The 21,531-nt window shown below is 40.0% G+C and overlaps 1 protein-coding gene across 1 annotated transcript in view; it reads left to right on the forward strand.

The window, feature by feature from the left end:
• Nucleotides 1-738: 738 nt before the first annotated feature.
• Nucleotides 739-21,531, forward strand: part of LOC141785271 (sphingosine kinase 1-like) — a 58,017-nt gene continuing 37,224 nt past the window's right edge. The window contains exon 1 of the mRNA XM_074663471.1: nucleotides 739-1,285. Coding sequence (XP_074519572.1) covers nucleotides 862-1,285 — 424 coding nt within the window. The 5' untranslated portion in view covers nucleotides 739-861. The remainder of the gene's footprint in view (nucleotides 1,286-21,531) is intronic.

Consider the following 21,531-nt stretch of genomic DNA (forward strand, 5'->3'; position numbering starts at 1 on the left):
AGTTAATGTCCCAGAGCTTTCATTGAGGATCAATGTTTGTAACCCAAATGAAGTTATGTTTTACTGACAGTACCACAAGGTGGCAGCACACTGCCTCTTTTCAGCTGAGAAAAACGGTTTAAAGTCACCAAAAAAAGGAAAAGTCAGGTTAGCAAAAGACACCCAAAACAACCGGAAATGTAATCTGAACAATGAAGTATCAAACTATTATGACAATTTCAGAATGTCTGGGCACAGTTGAATCATCTAAACTAATCTTGGGTCCTGATTTGGGTTATAGCTGAGTGAAGTATGTTCAATTGAATACGGTAAAATGGTAAAAACATTATTTAACAAAGTGCTCAATAACCAAAGTCCCTGAATAGAATAGAGTAGAATAATATAACTGCAAATAAATTAAATATGCCCCCCGATAACCCCCAGAAATGTAATAGAATGAAATAAACTACAATAAAATAAATGATTTAATTTAATTCAGTTAATTACATCAAAAGCTTTTAAATAAAAAATATATAAATGAATACTGGAAAATGATACTATAGTGTGAAATTATTTCAGACTGAAACTTAAATAAATTAAATAATAAGCAAGATTTAGTGGTAGGACTTTTTGAAAATAGTGTTGGGCGAATAAAAGAAAATGTGGTTGTGCTTAAAAGACACAAAAAAAAGCAAGGGGCTCTTACTTTGAAATAAAACCGGATACGGTGCATTTCATTTCCTTTTCTTGACACCACTTTTAACTGCCGCGGTCTCGTTGACACCACTTTACTCGCAACATCCAGGCGGGTAGCAATGTGAGAGTGAGGCTGGTGCTCTATCCCGGACCCCCCCGCGCCTCGGTCTCTCTCGTCCGCTCAGGATGGATGAGAGGAGAGCTGAAACGGACCGTAGCACCGACATCAACTCGGTTTCGCTGTACGGGGAGTTCACGGTTGCTGGTAACCGAAAAGTCAGGTGCGCCGTCAGCTTGACCGAGAAGGACCTCATCGTCCAGAGGCTCACTTCGACACCTGTGGGGCGGAACAAGGTGGTTCTGAGCCTGAAGGACTGCGTTGGCTGCCGGGCTTACCGGGGGGATGATAACTCAGACCCGGCAGCGTACCTGTCGGCCTACTTCTATCCACTCAAACGGCGCTGGATGAGCTCCGGGGTCTCACGGCAGAGATTGGAGCAGTGCTTCCGTCTCGCGGCGCTCCAGGACCCTCGCGCTAACCTGGAGGAGGCGGAGAAGTGGGCTCGCGCTGTTCGGGAACGCTCTGCCCGGCAACAGTATCTAAGAGACGGTGAGTGCTCGTCAGCAACAGGCGGGAAAGTTTAGGCTGCTGTCTTTCCTCTGTGAAGATTTTTACACTTTACTGTGAAGAATCATAACGAAACTTTGGTGACTCATCTACAACACGTCTCTGTATGTACAGATACTGCGAAAAAGAAACTCGACCACCTGGAAATTTGTTGAATTACTTTGAAACCACAATTTTTGTCACTCATGCGTATCTTGTGGTTTTGAATCTCCAAAAATGCATCAATGCTAAATCATTCAAGACTGAACTAAGAGCCATAATTTTAGTATGTAGGTGTCTACTTATAGCCTCTGTCAGTTAAGGGTATTGTGTACTTAAAGGCCCTGTGAGGAATTTTTGAGTGATCTTGAAATTATCTTTTATACATTTGCTTGTCTATAATCCAATTTAAAATGAGATTATCAGTGCCAAAATCGGTTATTTCTACATGCTACTTCTTATTAACTGTGGACGACCCAACAAATATTACAACAGTCCTTTTGATTATACAACTCCAGCCAGCAACCTTCACTTTGAAACAGCATCAGTCCTTTTTCTTGATAAAAAAGATTTCTTGATTTATTTTGTAGTATTCAATGGACACTGGAGAGCCAGGTTACGTTTGCTCTGCTTGCTGAGTTTGGTAGATGAGCTCTGGTAAGACTTAACCAGGATTCAAAAACATTACAGGCACATCTCAGAGTAGCAAAGCTTCAAATAATAAATAAATACATTATTGTCTAGCGAAATATTGTATCTATTTTCATCCTGGGAAAAGTTGTCTTGAATCAGGAAAATTAGTGTTGAGGAGGTCGGCCCTCCAAACAAATGCATGTCTTAACAAGAGTCACGTTTTTATGGCAGTAGTGGTGCTCATGGGAAACAGAGTCTTTATCCAGAGAGAGAAAAGAAACATTACATTTCCTGGCCAAAGGTGTCACTGGGATCAACGCAGATAAGAGATATTCCTCACAGCCCCTTTAAAAAGTAGCATGTAGAAATAGCATAACATAATATGTTTTATGGTAAAATAATGGTCCACAACAGAGGGTATTTCAGTGGTAAAATTCCTTTCTTGGAGTCTGCAAGTCACCTTTCAGTTACCATGTTCAGCAAACAAACCATCAGAATAAAGGATCCCTGAAAGCATAGGGCACTCATACAGCTATTGAGCTCACATTGTGCTAAGATAAATATCCTGTATAGAACTACACCGCCATCTCTTAGCAGTCACACGATAGCATTACCTTTAACCGACTCCTATATAAATTAAACAAAAGAGTGAGTGTGTTTGAAGAGTCATATTTCTGTAACCTCAGCCTGCAAACATGTCTTCTTAACATGAGAAACATACAAGGCAGTACGACTGCTGTTGAGTTCATGTAGTGCCACGAGGTGTAATTTTGCTCCAGTGGGGAACGTTCCATAATTGGAGATTTCTAAAGATAAGTCTGCTCATTATTTGTTCTGCGCACCAACATGTCCCGACTCTGTGGAAAAAGGATGCACTTCTTCGCCTCACACAAACTCCTTACTCCACACAGCTACGATATCAGTGGCACTCTGTGACCCAGATAACAATTCCCCTTTTGCTCAAACGTATTTTTAACGAGACAAAATATTCAGCTATTCTATACGGCTCGTCTTTGTTGGAATATGAAGAAGATACTTTAAGTAACTCAAGATGGTATTATTTGCTTTGTACATGTATTGTGACATCAAAACCCGGAGCTGAACCTGAGATGGTTACCCAACAAGTTTAATACCTGGGGACAGAATCAAACACAATGTCTCCATAGCTTCAGCGGCTCTGTAGTCATGTAATTTAACTGTACCTCCACCCAGTTCATCCAAACTTAGGCTTTGTACAGAATGGCTGCTGTATTTGGAGCTATTTAAGGCAGAAATTATGTATTCTGTTTGTAAGAAGGAGGTGTAATCCAAACAGTGGATCATTAAACTAGAGCTGAGACCACTGTTGTTAAGACAGGTCTTTATTTCTGACTATCTTTTCATTCTCACTCATTATTTTTGCAGTTTTGTAGTTTTTGAAGCATTAACTCATCAAAGTTCATTGAAGATGTTGAAAGAAATCTCTCTGAAAGCCAACACCTGGCTGTTTTGAGTTGGTGTAAAACACAAAATGACTCACTCATTGATTTTTTTTTTTCAATAAAAAAGCAAGAAATAAACCCCATCTTCTGTCCGAAATGAACGTGCACTAAGTCCTCTCCCTTGTGAGTTTCTCATAGTGTAATGATTTAAAAAGAAAAAACATTTAATATATAAGTTTATGTATAAGTTTTACTGTTTGTTTTTATAGAATAGAATAGAATATTCTTTATTGATACCCCATGGGGGAAATTTTTCTTGTCACAGCAGCTCACAGTAAAAGCGCAATAAATGCAAAAACAATTAAAAAAAAGATTAATTATAGGAAAACAAAATTAGAAATTTTAAGAAATATAGAAAAGTAGGAAAATATTACTATTTACATATTTACATAAGAGCGAACTAAGTACAAGGATCAGCACTGAACAGTGAACTATGAAACCATAATACCATTGTATGTAGTGATAGCAGCATACAGCTTGAGTCCTGGTTTGAACGTTGTTCATGTGTTCCTTTGACAACCAACCGTTGTGCTTTAACGATGAACAAATATGTGCTTGAGTTTAAGCTTCTGTAAGAGGCTGTAATTTCTGTTCTCTATCAGAGCCTTCAGGGGGCTTTTTATAGCAGGTTTGACAACATTTACCAGCTCCTCTAACTGTCTTCAACTACAAGCCGTGATCTTAAAAACAGATATGGAATCTGGTTAATTATGCTGCAGGTTCACTCATACAAGGAGTTTGTCTTTGATCACCATCAGCTTTAAATAAAGACAAGACAGAGCCAAGTTATCTTGATCAACAACAAAACAATCTACATTAATAATCTGAAAGTTGATAAATTACTTTAAATATTGGACCAATGTGATCCTGATTTTGAAGTTGTGATGCTCTTGTATAAATAATTAAGATTGAACTAAACTGGATTTAATTATTTAATCTTATTTGATTAAACAAATGTGATATCTTTTGAATATTTGGACAAACAGAAGATGTCACCTTCAGTTTGGGGGATTTTGGTTGGGCACTGCTATTCAATAATGAAACAGATTTAATTTGTAGATAAATTGAAAATTAATTAGGGATTTGTTGCAGCCGTTGTACTGAGGGTCACGTTGAGACTTGTGTGTCCCTTTATGTAGAGCCTTTTTAGAGCACAATACGCCTTCTTTAGTCACTCTTGTACCCCCGTAGAAGCTCTACATGATTTACAGCAGCACAAAAAAAAAAAAAAAAAAAATTGTTCTTGCACTGGTGTTTCAGGAAACTCTCATTTTAGCCTCCATATGAAACACTTTGTGTAGTGATTTGGTGATTTCTAAAAATGTATAAATATGTTGAGGTTTTATATATAGAGTGACATGGGAGTGGATTTTCACAATTGTTCCATCCCACTACTGGTGAAATGACTCCCACTCCTGTACCGCTCACATTTTTTCCTCTGTTCCTCAGTTTTTAAGCAGTACATGGATTCAATTTGATTTTGTTCCCATTCTTTTTTTGATTACTGTTGGCTCCTGGGAATTGTAGTTCTTTTCACTTGCGCCACAGTGTTGGCTTATTGGAAATAAACTACAAAATAACAACGCATGTCACATATTTTATTTTATCTTCCTAATCGGTTCCTGCTCCCGCCTGCTCCTGTTAACATTGTATCCTGTACTGTATTTGTTGACACCCCCCCCCCCCCCCCCCCCCCCCCCCCCCCCAAGCACAGTAGGGGTGCTAGAAGTCATTTATGTCTGTTTCTTTACTAGGAATAGGAATAAGTAAGATTTTGTCAATACCGATGCCTTTATCAATTCTGCTTATTGATCTGATTCTTTATCAATTTCTTTATCAATTCCTGTTGTGAATTTTCTTGGTACAAAAAGAAGCTTTACAGGTTTTCTGTGTCAACAACATTTAATTGAGTTAATACTGTAAGTGAATAAAATGTAATTGGTCCCTGAGTCTGGATATTTCCTGGCATAACTAAACAGAAACTGGTAAAAATTACACACAGTGTGACGTTGATGTACTGTGTTGTAATATATGAATAATTCAAGTAGGCCATCTAGTGTCTCAAAGTGGTTATAGCAATGGTTTAAGTTGTTTGGAAGCTTTCCGTAGTTATGAAGTCAGCCATGAGCCTTTCATTAGCCTGTTAGCTTTTGACATTTAAAATTCTCAGTATTTTTTACAAAGAGTTGATGTGATATGTTTCTGTGATGGAAGTTGAAATTCTATTCTGAAGTTGAAGTTATACTGATGTATGCTAACTGCTAGCATATCAATGCCGTTTCTCATATACGTTAGCATCAAGCTTGCACTATTTTGTTAATTTGGTAAATAAGGTGATTTATACCATTTCGAATGTACTGTATATGAATCTCCTGAGAGAGAGTAATGTGCATTTCTTTATGAAGTCAGTTCTTCAGTAAAACTTCAAGATGAAAATCCTGAATCAAAGTTTTCTTGAGAAATGATATCTAACTGCTAAGCTAAGATAGCTGCAGCAGACTAGTGGACGTAAGGCCCAGCGGCTCCAGCACAATGTAAAGAATTGATAAGGGAATCTTTAAGCACAAAGGCTAACGATATCGATAGATTGAAACATTTCTTATCGATTCTCAACAGGAACCAGTTTTCGAGTCCCATCCCTATTCTTTACCTACCTGTATGAAGAACAAGAGAGTGAAACAGGCTGAAAATATCGTCTGTATGGATTTGCTCTGTGTACCTGCTGTGGTGTCATATTTCAGGGTATTTTCACAGTCTGTAACATCAATTTCAACTATAATTTAGGCTGCAGGGCCTTTCTGTCTCTCCGGTGCATGGACAGCTTCTCAGTCTCATAGTAAGTTTCTCATTATCCTGAAGGCCTCCTGAACTATAATAAATCATGTTCAGGAGCTCCGTATCCAAACCATTAGTTGTAATGAGGTCAGTGCTGCCTGTCTGACCTCTCCATCAATACCTGCACGGTGTGCTCCCAGTTTTACTTCTCTGGTTTTAAACATGACATTGGAAAAGGGATGCTCTCTTCATGGCATCTATACTAGTTTGCATGATTATAAATCAAGCATCTGATGAAACTTTGACACAACAAGCTGTCGGTTGGCTCTGGAGAGCTGCTGAGTCACATTTGGCACATGCTGCTGTGTACTTTTTGCTGTTTGAGGTCGTTGATGAGAGAGCAGAGCACCAGCTGATGATGCTAAAACTAAGGATAAGTCAACAACAACTATAGAGCGAAGTGTGTTGTTTTAATCTTACCTAATTTAATTTATTTAATTTAACCTCTGAAGATTTGGACAAGTTATCTGTGAGACCCATCACAGAAAACAGAAAACACATCATGTGCTGTCAGCTAGCTGTTGGCTCTGGTCATTGTCCAGCTGACATGAGGTGACACTCACATCGGCTTTTGTTGGCATAGCTTCTGAACACATCAGTGCGCTGACTCAAGCCCCTCATGAATATCATCTCAGCTTGGACGATTAGATCCGACAGCCCAGATGCATTGCCAAGTGTTTCCTCGATAGTATTGACCTGATCTTGTCGATACATGGATTGAGCGAAGCTTTGGACGAGGCCGTTGTTATCATGAGTCAGCTGAAGGCAGCTGGCAGAGAGTTACGAGCATTGATCAGATGGATCGCTGTGGTTTATCATCTGGCTCTAGCACTTGGCTGTTCAATAGCAATGATTTACAACACATTAGCAACTTAATGGGATTAAATCATTGTGTTACTTTCTGCTTGAGCCGACACAGAACAGACGAGCTGGCACTTTAAGGCAGCCTGTGACTTCCTCAAAGAGCTGCTCCAAAGATGTGATAGTTACAGATGCTCTCATTGTTTAATGTACTCAGTAGTAGTGTGATCAGCATGAATTAAAGTTTAATTATTCTTCTCCTAATATACAACTCCTTTATCATCATAACAGTGAGATTGGGTTGGACACTGAGGGGTAAAGAAACTTTTTCGTCTCGTGGATCATGACTCGTACTTATGCACTCTAACTGAATATGGCTGCCCATAAAAGATTGAAACCATGGGAACAGCACTGATGGATCTAGTCAGATGAAAAGCACCTGATTCAAAGTCTCAGGGGGACGAGCAACGCTCCTTTTAGCAGCAAAATCCAGGTCTCCAGCTCTCTCCCAGACAGACAATGCTATTACTAATACACAACCTCTGACCAAGACAGAGCTGAGGCTCGCTGATTGTTTGCTCTGCTACAGTAAATACCAGAGCTGGAGGCTAAACAGGAATGTGGTCAGAGGGATGCTGAGGGATGGAAACCAAATAGTGGTATTTTTTGGGACCAGTGTGTGATTGAGCAGTACCAAAAGAAGTTGCGCTCACCCACAAACGGTGTTCATATTATATCCTGATCGCAAAAAAAGCAGAGCTGGAGATCGATGACTGTAGGAATACCACCCTCCATCATCTGAAAATCCATCCAAAATAAAAACAACAAAACCCCCCCCCAAAAAAATAAAGGCCTTTGTTAAATAATTTAGCCTTTCAGTAGAGAGCAAGACTATCTATGTGCAAATACTCTTCAAGGAATCTGCCAGTTTAACCGAATATGGTTACCTTTTATAGAGCATGTCAGGTCCCTCCAATTAGAAACTGACTCTGTTCGCTGAATAACTCTCTCTACTTCTACTTCTACTTCACTTGACACAAATCACATACATATTGTGTGTAACTCTTGTTTTAATAGCATGCGGGATGTATAGTATGGTAATTGTGACCTTTTTTCTGTTGTTGTTGCTTGTTTTTGTTGACTTTTGTTTTGTTCCTTCTCTCTTATGTTTGGTTCAAGCAGCAACCTCCGGTCTAAGAATATGAGACAATGATGAAGCGCTAAAATCTGCTGTTTCTTGAGTGTTCGCTTGAGGCTGGCTGTGGAAGTAGTGGAAGTCACAAACACACCAAGCCAAAAGAAAGCCACTTTCAAAGCAGAAATTAACTTATTTACAGCCTGGTTCAAAAAACGTCTCCTGTCAGAGTCGCTAATTTTACGACCGGCACCCACTGTACAGGGGGTGAATTTTTTTCTAACTCGGCCGTTTGGAGGATATTAAGATCGTGAGTTCCCCCAATGAGAGGCACAGCTGAGGGTCATGTGACCGACAGGCGCCCTATGGCTGTAGGCAAAGCCCTTGCCACTACCAATATGGCCGCTATGGCCGATGTGCTTCATTTTCCGTTTCAGAAACAGACGGGTGACGTCGGCGATGGTTTGGTTGCACAATGTTGCCCTCTTGGCACACCTACTACCTTGCCATTGTCTGTATGAGATGTGATACCCTATTGTATGGTTTAAAATCAGACATTTTGCAAATTATTCTAGTAATATGTGACCATTGTGTTTATATGTGTTGAAAAAATTACTCGAAAATTAATAAATAAATCATAAACAAAAAAATTAGTCTGTCACCACTTATGCCGTCATCACTAGGGATGGGTACCATGAATTAGCTACTTTTATAGGTACTAATCGAATTCTGTCAAAAGTACTGGGTACCAATTCCCGAAAAATCAAAAGGTACCATGTTTAGGTACCTGAATGCATTCTTGTGACTGTTAGGGAGGGGAAGAGTAGAAAATTTTTCATGCTGGACATGAACACAGCATTACAAGTTTATATATTAAAAAATAAATGTGTAAAATTGAGAAAAAAATGTTTTATTATTAAACCAATTGATGTTTTTTACCACATAAACACAAAAAAGTACTGAAAATTGGTACCGTCGAGTACCGATACCGGTTGCCAGAATACGGGCATCAGTACCGTATCGTTTCAAATGTGAAAGGGACCCATCCCTGGTTTTGTCACCTTGGGGATCTTCAACCAAGGGATGTAAAAAACAGATTTTGTTTATATTATTACTGCAATGGATGACATATGCAAAAAAAAAAAAAGATCAAAAAGAGTTTTTGATTCCTCACCCCCTCACTGTTGTGCTGAGACCCTCACTGGTGAACCATGAACCGTCACTTGGGTAGCTAATGGGAGAATCGTTAATATAGACAGCTGTCTCTTTGGCACTGTTAACAGAGAGAGTCTTTTAATTTACTTCAGTGATGAACTGAGAGCTTTGACCTACAAATCAGGCTAATCCTGAAACCATCAGTACACCTCTGTCCTGATGCATCTGTCTACTTCCTCTTCTTGTCAGTCATCATCATCAGTTCATAAAAAACACAGTTTGGTTCTTATCACGGTTGTCCGTTTGGTTTGGTGTTCACTGTTACTGTTTTTAACACCCCAGATTACCGTTTACCCTAATTCTTATTATCAATTCTGTCATTTCTAGTGAAAAAAAAGACAGAGAGAAAGAAAAACCTGAAAGAATGAGGCTGTTTCCCATGTCAAACATCATAAAAGCTGAGTGAAACATTGCTAGTTTCAACATGCCAACTCCTTTGTAAGGAAAGTCTCTATCGGCCGTCCCAGAAGTCACTAAGGCCTTGTACACATGTAGTTAGCCTTCTGGTATTCCCTCTGTTGCTGGGTTAGCACAGCTAGCTTGTCAATCTTATTGTAGATAGATCTTATGTTCCCAATAACGATGGATGGAAGGACAGGTCCATGTCGTCACTTCTTAGCTCACACCTGAGAACCAGCACCTCCTTCTCCTCACCTTGTGGGGAAACATCAGGCCTTGCACCAGTTAGCATTGACCTGCTACAGACTGCTAATAGCTGAGTTCACATGTAAACAATGCAGCCACGGTTACATGTAGGATCTCCAGACAAACACAGGAGAAAAAGTAGTAAAAATATCACTGAAGACAAAACCAGTTTGGTGTCCATGACCAACAAATGAGCCAAACAAAGTTATCATCCACTCCAAATACGAAGATTACAAAAAAGTGATGAAAAAAATCACAAGAAACGGACAAAAAAAAGAGAGCTGCTGCAAAAGGCAGCCATAGCCAACTGGGTGGCGCCTAGCAAGGAAGCATAAGCTTAAGTATATTAAGTAAAAGTTTGGATTTGACATTCATTTAAAAGTTATCTCATTTCTGTGAACATGACTCTGCAAATAGTCACTTGATGCGGTCACTACAAAGTGCTAGTCATGATAGAAACGGCTGATTTTTAGATAAGTCAGCTTCTTTTTAAACTTGTGCAACTGAAAAAAACAACTTTTTGTTCTCATCAAGCGTCACACCCTGATGATGAATCAGTTTCTAACTGACGAGAATGAGGAAACTTCCTCCATTTACTACGAAATAACGCCAAGTTTCATTCACAAAACAGGAGCTCTTCTGTCATTAGCATTTCTCATGTGTGTGTGTGTCAGTGTGTGTGGTGCTGTGAGCCTAGTTAGACAGCAGCAGCAGCAGTCCTCTCCCTGAGGACTCCTCCTCATTGGAAACATGCTGCGATGGAGCTTGACGTGTTGTCGTGACCTCTGATTCAGCCTCTCCGGAGCTTTCTCTCCGGAGCTGTGGGCTCCCTGCAGCTTTGTGTCTGAAACGACATTGTGCTGCCCTCTTCCTCTCTCTTTTATTTATATGTTCCTAAAACGACAGAGTTATCTCATGAAATTCATGAAAATGCACTGAACCTTTAAAGTTTGCTTCTCTTGTTGAGTTTACATCACCAGCTATTCTCAGAAAGTGCTTCTGGAGATGTTCTGTGATGTGCCGACAACAACAACAACCACTAATTGAACATTCAGCTTACAGAGCAGCTGGTTTACCTCAAAGAAAGTAGACCTTTGCCTGGTAAAAGAAAATGTGGTCGTGTTTTTTTTAGTTGTAGGGAATCCACTTCCTCAGTGGCCTGCAGCACATTTATAATCAGCAGTGTGTTTGTGACAGTTTGCTAGAATATGAGGATTTACTCAAAACTATCCAAAGTATTATTTTCAGCATTTTAGCTCCAGATCTCTTCAGATCATGATTTGAACGTTGAATTAGTGGCACTAAGTATAACGAACGACTTCCAGAGGGTTTGTACATCCAGCCAGAAGCGTCCCCCCTGCTGTGACTCTGCAGCCTAAAATACTCACATCGGAGAGACTTAAATTTCTTTCTTACATAAACACGTCTCATTATTATAACAAAGCAGGGCAAGCAGTGTACACAAGTGGTTGACAGAGGCTGCATGATGATTTTAATAAAAACCTCAATGTCGTAAACTCTCTGACATTCCTAATATAGAGCTACGGGCAGCCGACCACAGCCACCTCCTCCTCCTTCTTTCTTCCACACCCTTTGTGGTTCTGGCTCAGCAGAAATCTGCTGTGTGCCTCTGCTTCTTCCACTCTTTGATATACGACGGCCTGAGAGATCTGAAATTATCACCTCGCCACTCGTAAATGTGACTGAGCTTTGGTTTGCTGCAGTGACATAAAGTTCTCTTAAAGGCACAGCGCGAGAAATGAAGCCCAATTTCTGAACACAACCTTCAATAAGCCAACATTTATATAAAGGAGGGAACAAGACAACATTTTAAAATAAAACTCCACAGAGATAGACTGATATGGTTTTTCCAGCGCCGATACCAATGCTGATAATCAGTGGTCAAGAAAGCTCATGACCGATATACATTTGCAATAAAAGTGAAAATATTGGTGTCAAAATTTGGGATAATACGAACTCCATCACTTACTTTGTTTAAAAGCCTTTAAGCATATCTTTATTAAACAGCTCCCAGGCTCAGCAGCATGTCTCATTAAGTTAAATGAAAGCTAAAAAAATAAATGGCTCCCTACATTAAGTCAAGTTTTCCAAAAAATGTCTCTACGAGTCACCAATTGGATCACACTGTGGGTGGGACAATGCTAGTGACTGCAGACAGAGGTGCAGGTGTATTGAAGCCGAAATAACACAGTCTTAAATTTAATTTCTTATCGGCTGCCGGATTTAAAAAAAAACAGAAAGGCTGACACAAATACACCTCAAAATGCTAAATATCGGCGACATAATCAGCCTGGCCAATAATCAGTCTATACCTAGTTGGACAACAAGAAGTCCACCATGAGTATTCTTCTAGCTCACTTTAACGTCAGCTTGAAGTTGGGTTCATATCATATCCAACCTGCAGCCTTTTTACCCCCTGCTACTCCCACTCTCTCCCTGCTTCCTGCTCCATTCACTGTCCTGTCCACTCAACATTAAGACATAAAAAGCCTGGAAAAATAACTATATTTTACTATAGATAACTAAGCTAATATCGAGCTGCTAATTTCTGGTTAGCATTGCCATTTAAAAGTCAAATTTATCACAGAATATGAGTTGAAGCTAAAGCTAGCTGACTTATCATTTAAAGCAGTGGCGGTTGCTGGTCAGTCAAGGAGAGGAAGCTCATTTTTTCCCGGCCTACATCATAAACTTGTTTATTTAGTTAAACGTAAATTCTACCCTCCGTGCCAGCTTGTTAGGAGCTGGAGCTGCTACGTGAGACTACGACAGGCTGTAAGTGTGAGTGACAGGGGGAGAAGCTCCTCAGCTGTAGCTGTAGCTGCTTATTGGTGAAAAGAGAGAGAATCTTTAAACACAACGCTCGTCGTTTTTAAGAAAGGTAAACTCGCTGGGGATCGATAAAACCTCTGGATCAGTCCAGAACAACTGACTGTAAAACTCAGAAGATGCTCCGGTGGAGGGTTATACTTCAAGATCGCTGACTGGCTCATTTCACTGTCAATCAAAAAGGGATTCGGCCTCAGACAGATCATCCAATCATCATGCAGAAGCCCAGCGTCCAGGCCAGCCTACTGCCTCATAGACCCCCAGAGACGCTGAGCATCTGATGAGCGGGACAAAGCCCAGCGTTTATCCAATGACCGTCCAGTTTCCACAGTGGAACAACCCACTCTACGCTTCCCCGCTGAAGTCAGAAGACGCTCAGTGTCCGACTGAGTTAAAGCTCTGAGACGCTGCAGGGATGAATGAGAAGGAAGTGGAGCCAGTTACCTGTGATAGGAGCTGATTCTGAACAAAAGATGAAGGAATTCTAGCTCAGATTTTGTCAATGAAATGTACACACAGCAGTACATATCACCACTTTTTTGGGGACATTTTCAGCGAATAAGTGCTAGGAGTTGTTCGGATGCTAACATTAGCTCTTTTAAGTAGGTTGCACTATATAAGACGAAAAACTAGCCTTTATATTATCCTTCGTTACCTCTGTAGTAGCTTTCCATAACTTGTAGCGCAAAAAATCCCTGTTTTTCTCACCCTGGTGTTTTAGAAAACCCTGATTTCAGCCTAGCTGATGTCTCTTTAAGGCTCCTCCTTACCTCTGATTGGACAGCCCTCTGAAGGCCTGTCTGGGGTCAGAGTTATGGGCTGACCTTGGTGTTTAAGGTCCCTTCAGTGTGTCACGAACCAGTGAGGAGATCCTTACGTGATGACCTCATCATTTTAGCAAGTTTCGTGAGGATCTAGTGATGACCTTGAGCTAAAATAGATCATTTGAACAGTTTACAGAGACAGATTCAGGGATTTCCATGACATTTAAATCTGTATCGCTTTATGAATGTGCACATTTAGTCTGAACATCCAGTGTTGTAAATTTTCCTTTGAATTTAATCTTCAGCTTTGTCCACAGATTATGTACAGCTTGTAATGTCTTTTTGATCGACACTGAGACAAAGCTAACGTTAGTCGTCTGAGATGCTCTGGACAAAGTGTATCTGTCATATTACAGGAGGAGGGAGGGTTTAAGCACCAGGTCAAACACATGTTAATCCGTTAATTCCCTAAATGTGGAAACTGGATTCACTCCTAATGGGCGTTTGTCACGGCTTAGAGCTCACATCATTACTGAACAGCGTGCAGAAATGTAAGAGAAGATACAGGAAACAAAGCAGCAGGTGGGTTTGAGACCGTGGATGTGTCCTTTTGTCACTGTGGCTTCTTCTTATACCTGAAAAGCTGAAGAACTTTAGTGAAAACTGATTCACCGTTTATGATTCAAATATATTCTATCTGTTAAAGATTCTTCAGGATTTTTGAGCAGTTTCTGAATCTCAAATTATTCCCTGACACGAGCGACATCATCGTTTTCTCCTACAAACACAAAGCAAAATGTGTCCCTGTGTCTCCATGTTAATCCCCACTGACACCTAATCTTGACAGCGTGGGTCTGTTCCCATCAGAGCTGAGTGATGTGGAGTGGGCTGAGCGAAGTGATGAAACCTTGTGCTTTTTAAAATCAAGACTTCTACATGAGTCCTCGATCTGCTGAGAAAACTGAAAGACAGGTATTATTTTTAGTACAAAAATGTCTTATTACGAGCCAAATTCACTCGGAAGTTGAATAAAATTTCTTATATTAAGATATTAGGTGATGAAAATGAAAAATTGTTTAATGACATTATTTCTGTTTCAGGATTTTTCTTACCCCATAGGCAGATTGTTTTACCCATTAAAAGTTATTCATCTTTATCTTTTAAAGCAGCTGTGAGGAGTATATGTGATCTTGCAAAAGTCTTGCTTCTAGATATGTGACCAATCATAACACTTTAAAATAAGATTAGCAGAACTAATATTGCTGGTTACAGGTTATTTCAAGATGCTACTTCTTAGCTTCCCTATTGGGTCTGGCAGGACCAGATTGATTTACAGCACAACACCTGGCTGACGAAGTTAAGTAGTGAGAAGAGAGATCTATGTTTTTCTCTGCTGTAAACAATTTCACTGATTAATTTTGTAGTGATGGTGGACACAGGGTCCTAACTGTCAGACAAAGAAGGACAGAAGAGAAGAAGAAAGATAAACAGGAGAGTAATACAGCCCAAGCTAAAGGCTAAGACACAGGTTATAGGCTAATACACGAGTTAAAGGCTAAGTCACAAGCTATAGGCTAAGACATGAGGTAAAGGCTAAAACATGGGCTGTTGGCTTAGACACAAACCAAAGGCTAAGACATGTAGTATAGGCTAAAACATAGGCTAAAACATTGGCTAAGAGAAGACACCAGCTAAAGGCTGAGACACGTGGTACAGGCTAAAACACAAGCTAAAGGGTAAAACATGGGCTAAAGGCGAAGACACAAGTTAAAGGCTAAGACATGAACAAAAGGCTAGGACATGAAGTATAGGCTTAGACATAAGCTATAGGCTGAGACAGGAATTAAGAGCTAAGACATGAGCTAAAGGCCAAGACACAAGCTAAAGGCTGAGACATGAGGTATAGCCTAAAACATGAGCTAAAGGCTAAGCCACGAGCTAAAGGCTAGGACATGAAGTATAGGCTAAGACACAAGCTATAGGCTGAGACAGGAGTTAAAAGCTAAGACATGAGCTAAAGGCTAAGACACGAGTTATAGGCTAAGACAAGAGTTAAAGGCTAGGACATGAAGTATAGGCTAACACACAAGCTATAGGCTGAGACATGAGTTAAAGGCTAGGACATGAGCTAAAGACTAAGACATGAGCTATAGGATAAAACCAGGGCTATAGGCTAAAACACAAGCTAAAGGCTAAGACACTAGCTAAAGGCTAAGACACATAGTTCAGGCTAAAACAGAAGCTAAAGGCTAAGACAGGAGCTATAGGGTGAAACATGTGCTGTAGGCTTAAACACAAGCTAAAGGCTAAGACACAAGTTAAAAGCTAAGACACAAGCTTAAGGCTTAGACAGGAGCTATAGGTTGAAACACGGGCTATGGGCTAAAACACAAGCTAAAGGCTAAGACACAAGTTAAAAGCTAAGACACGAGCTAAAGGCCAAGACACAAGGTTCAGACTAAAACACGGGATTAATGCTGACTTAGGGGCTAAATTGTTTGTGCTAATGTTGATTCCAACTTACAGTCAGCAGTTATTCTGCAGTGGTCTGTTCAAACTTGAGAGTCTAACAATAAAATGAAGAGTGAGGTTACGTTAGCTCTGGTTGGTAGATGACTTGCAGGACATAGCTAACTAGGGTTTACTGAGCTAAACACAACTGGCTACTAAACTACTTACAAACTGACAGTGTTTACTTGTTGTCACGTTAGCATACAGATACATTGGAGTATCGGGCTGCCGATAGCGCTACATTTAGCCGGCTATTACAACATTGTTACTACATATCGCTTCATAACTGTACTGATAAATACCGTACTTTGGTGCGTTGTATCCAGTTAAAAGTCATCCTGAACAGAGAAAATTTGTTTCCATCTGATTTCCGTTTGATTCCTAAACAAACACACACCTCGCTAAAAGTCATTTACGACAGTGTGTGTAAAACTCGGGGCCAGAAGGTGGTGAGGGAGTCCAATGAAAACATAGCAACATAGCATCTTTAAAATCAAATAAGACTTTTTTCTGTACTTGCTATAAATGTGGTTCATAATCAGTCTGATAACACATTTTTACTGAATTAAGACATGACCACTTGCTCAGATATCTGTTTTTGCTTTGTCATGCTTGGAGGCTGATTTACAGGAAGTTGGGTGAGACCAAAGAGTGACTGACTAACTGACTGACGTGAGCCTGAGCAGGTCGTCACAGTGAGTCAGAGTGAGGTGTCCTGCACACAGAGACAGTGACCATGTTTGGTCATGGATCGTTTTTTTTGCATTTACATAACGAGGGCTGAGAGATGTTTACATTTCATCCTCATTTAAATTTCATGCAAAGCATCTGGAGCAATTAAAAAGAGCAGTGGAAAAACAGTGTCGGAGAATAAAAGTCACATTTCTCCCTGTTTTTTCAGTGCTGCTCTTTTTCTGTCACTTTTTGCACTTAAGGAAACTTCGACGCTGTATCTTTGAAGTCTGTTACACCTTCATCTCCGTGTCTGTCTAAGTGACATCTTTCTGAATTCACTGCAGAGATGTCAGACAGCTCAGAGCGCCGTGAATTCACAGACCGCTATAAGCACACAGATAGCTATTATAGGGAAACCTTGACGGAAAATGTGTTTTTTCCGGCTCCTGGGTTTTTCCCTTTCATTTAAGCTGTCATTTCCTTTGGTGAATGCCTCGGTAGTGATTATTCCATTAAGATCTGGGACAGTTCCCATGCTTTCTGTTTGAAGGGAGCAGATGAGACGTCTGTAATCACAGATCAAGTGAATGCAGTTGAGACGCGGGGCAGAGCTTTGTTGGTGCTGTCATCGTTTTCATCTGGGCTGTTGTTTACGAGGGGGAGGATTCAGTTTGCCTGCTTCTTAATCTGCAGCAGAGTTTATCACATCCTCCAAGACGGCAATTAGTATCAGAGGTTGTCTACTCTGGCGGTCTGTCACCATTGTTCCTCATAACTTTAAGCTCAATGTATAAAATGATAAGCGAACTGGAAAATGAAGCGAAACCATATTCAAGAGTAAAAACTTTTATAACCCCTTGATAAACGTAGCTGCACCTTTCACAAACAAACCACACACACCGTCTGCTGTCATAAAGGAGCACGCCTCACAAAAGATTGATTGCAGATTTCTAAAAAAGCGAGGATCAAAACACAAACACTCTTTAAACTGATATGGATTTCCGTGTCCCTTATGTAATGTATGTTATTTAGGCTCTGAAAAGACGTCACTGCAGTCTATTTAATGACCGAGGAGGAAGGAGCGTGGATGGACAGATGTTGAGATAGCTCGACAGATAGAACCCTCTGGAATGTTTAGAGAAGAGGAGGGGCTGCACACAGGAAGTGGTATGGGGCTGGATTTAGCCAACGACGGCTGTGTGGGTGTCGGGGCACACGGACGACTGATTCATGAGGGATGTTGGAGGATTGAAGTTTACATCCTGCAGAGAAAGTGTTTAAGTGATTTTAAACCTAAACATTACAACATTACGTAAACAACATTACACCGATGTTTACTATTTCTACTAAATGTTTACCGTAGCATCGTGGGCCCTTTAGCATCCTAATCTGCAGTCCTCTTGACGTGATACACATATTGCAAATAATAAAGCTACTGTTAACTTAAACCTTAAAAACCTTAAACATGATGACAACAGTGAATTGAGAAAGAATATAACACATTAACTCCTGCCCTTGTTGTGTTTCACTGATTTTAGCAAATTATTGTAAAACAGCAAATTTCTTGTGTAGCTGATAGTCTGCAGATAAAACTGTGTTTTTCTTATTACCGTATTGACCTGAATATAGGACAACCCTGATGATACAACGACCCCCCTCTTTTACTTTGTTACTATTTTTTATTGTAATTCTGAGACAGTCATTAAAATAATAGAGACTGCTCTCATGTTGGCTCTAAATCCAATCACTAAGATCTGTGTTTCAAATGTTATTCTGATGTAGTGACGTTACAGGTACCAACCGAATTCTGTTAAAAGTACCAGGTACCGATTCATGTAAAATCAAAAGGTAACATGTTTAGGTACCTAAATGCATCCTTGTGACCAGGAGCGCAACTACCTACTTTCTGGGGGGTATGCAGACACATGACAGCCCCCCCCCTCGTGTGTATATGGATTTTGGAATAGGTGAGGTCCATGAGGTCCATTTCGATGGTTTTTTTTTTTTATTCTTATATACATATTTACATATATACTCTTTTTTAGGCTTGACGTCACACAAGATGTTTATTTTTTAATTATTATTTATGATGTGAAATCTGCATTTTCCAAACAAAAATGTATATTTAAAAAAAAAAATCCACTTTTTACACCAAAGGCTAGCTGGATTCCTGTGTATTCTGTTCTTATCTCTTGGACATGTTTGCCCTGCTCTCTGTAACGTATTTTCTGTGGAATGGGTATATTGAAATTAATATGAGCTGAAAACAAAGCACGCGTCCCGTAGCTCGAGGTCCTTGAGTAGACGCATCATCGTGACGCGTGCCTGGCCAGCTGATGAGCAGCTTAAATAAACTGGCTTTGTTCAGATGATTTGACAGACCGAAATAGTGCTGAATTATCTAAAAAATATATATTGTGGTCACCTCGGTGTAGACGGACGGGGATGTGGTCTACAAAGCGTTAATAATAAAAACACACTAGTTTTTGAATGGGCTTTGGCCCGATGCCGAACGTCACAGGGCGCATTTGCGGGTACGTGCATCAGCTGATCAAACAGCTGTTCACCGTAACACACACATTTCTCTGTCTGTCCATCTTTGACTGCCTACAAAAAGAAAACGCTTACGACTGTCCTGTCCCCCCACACGCGCACGCACGAACGTGGCGGATGGGAGGGGTTGAAGGAGTGGAGGGGCGCTAATCAGTGATGTGCTGACGTGCCTCTGCAGAGCTATAGAGATCTCTATACTTCTTATCTCTCTTATTCTTACTATCTCTATAGCTCTGTGCCTCTGTTTTTGATTGTATCTTTTACAACAGCTGTCAAATACAGAAGATGCAGACTCAAAATAATTTCTCCCCTATCGCTTTGGCGCCCCCTCTGGCTTGGCGCCCCTATGCATCGCATATAGTGCATACCCCCTTTTTGCGCCACTGCTTGTGACTGTGAGGGAGTGGAAGAGAGGCGGTTTTCCTTGCTGGACATGAACACAGCGTTACAAGTTTATATAGTGAGAAACAAATGTTAAATTGACAAACTTTGATACTTTATTATTGAACAAATTAATATTTATTATCACATAAACACACACAAAAGTACCATGCCTTCGTTCTGTTTCTCAATAAACACACACCTTCCTGTCAGCCTCTTGGTAATAGCTGCTGTGGGGAACATGATAAACTTTTCTTTCACAGTTTCCAGTTTTCAAACAGTCTTTATGGACACGGGATCTTCGTACAGCACCCTACATAACTCCATATTTTTTGGGCTGCCTGACAGTTGTTCGACGTCTCTACTGCATTAACCATTGTTATGTTAAAATTAGTATCATAACTCAGTTGTCTGTTAACTCACCTAACTTTTGGTCCACTTTCTCTGGACAATCAGCGCACCTCTCAATGTCTCATTACTGCGTCTCTGTTGTGATTGACAGGTCACTGCAGCCACCGTGAGGTCACTGGCTTTACAAAAAGCTGGCGCTCTCTGCTGTTGTGGTCGTGCAGCGACCCTTGACGACTACCAGCACGTGTCAATGGTTAGACCACAATTTTAAGTAGGGATGGTTACCTTTCACATTTGAAATGATATGGTACTGGTGCCTGGTACCAGTACTCAACGGTACCAGTACTCGATGGTACCAATTTTTGTTACTATTTTATGTTTATGTGGTAAAAAAATATCAATTTGTGTATTAATAAAATATATAATTTTAATTTAACATATATATTCATCAGTATATAATAGAGGTAGACCGATATATCGGCCGGCCGATATATCGGGCCGATATTTGGACATTTGTCTCTATCAGCCATCGGCCGTATTTTCTTTTAAAAAGCCGATTTTTGATCCGTTGTATAAAATGACGCAATTTTTGATCAGGCACAAAAAAGATGAGCACCTCAAACTTTTGGAACCACTTGGATACATTACATACATTTGTTCAAATTATATTAATAAGTTTAAAATTCTCTTTTGACATTTTAAGAAGAGTGTGAATGTTTACTACTGCTTGTTACATTGTGTGTTTACTCAGACAAAATATTTCATTGTTTTGAAAGCTGAATAAATGTTCAGAGGACTGGACACGACTTGTTGTAATAGATTTCTTTTAGTTGCTCAGAAATTGCTGCGTTTCACAAAAATGTGATAAATATATATTTATTTAACAATCTGCCTGAATATCAAATTGGAAAAATCGGCTATGTATATCGGCATCAGCTGCCCAAATTTGGAAAGCATCGGCATCGGCCCCCAAAACCCCATATCGGTCGACCTCTAGTATATAACTTTGCAATGCTGTGTTCATGTCCTGCTTGGAAAATCGCCTGCTCTTCCACTCCCTCACAGTCATTTAGGATGTGTTTAGGTACCTAAACATGGTACCTTTTGGTTTTTCATGACTCAGTACCAGGTACTTTCAACAGAATTTGATCAGTACCCATAAAAATACCTATTTCGGTACCCATCCCTTATTGTACGATGACCCCCCACTTTTCATGCTATTGTCAATGAAAAACAAAAACATATTTACGTCAATAGTAGAATTTTTTTTCATAGAGCATCAGAATCGGGAAAATAGGTCTCATCTTCAACTATAACCTGGAGTCTTATCCATCCATGCTGAGTTAGGAATGTGCAGCTATTAAAAACAATCAAACAACTCTCCCTCAGCAAACTTAAATGGAAACCATTGTCTTAAAA

The sequence above is a fragment of the Halichoeres trimaculatus genome, unplaced genomic scaffold (assembly GCF_033239565.1).
Source record: "Halichoeres trimaculatus isolate MK-OKI-2021-1 unplaced genomic scaffold, fHalTri1.1 fHalTri1_scaffold_2, whole genome shotgun sequence".
Lineage (NCBI taxonomy): Eukaryota > Metazoa > Chordata > Actinopteri > Labriformes > Labridae > Halichoeres > Halichoeres trimaculatus.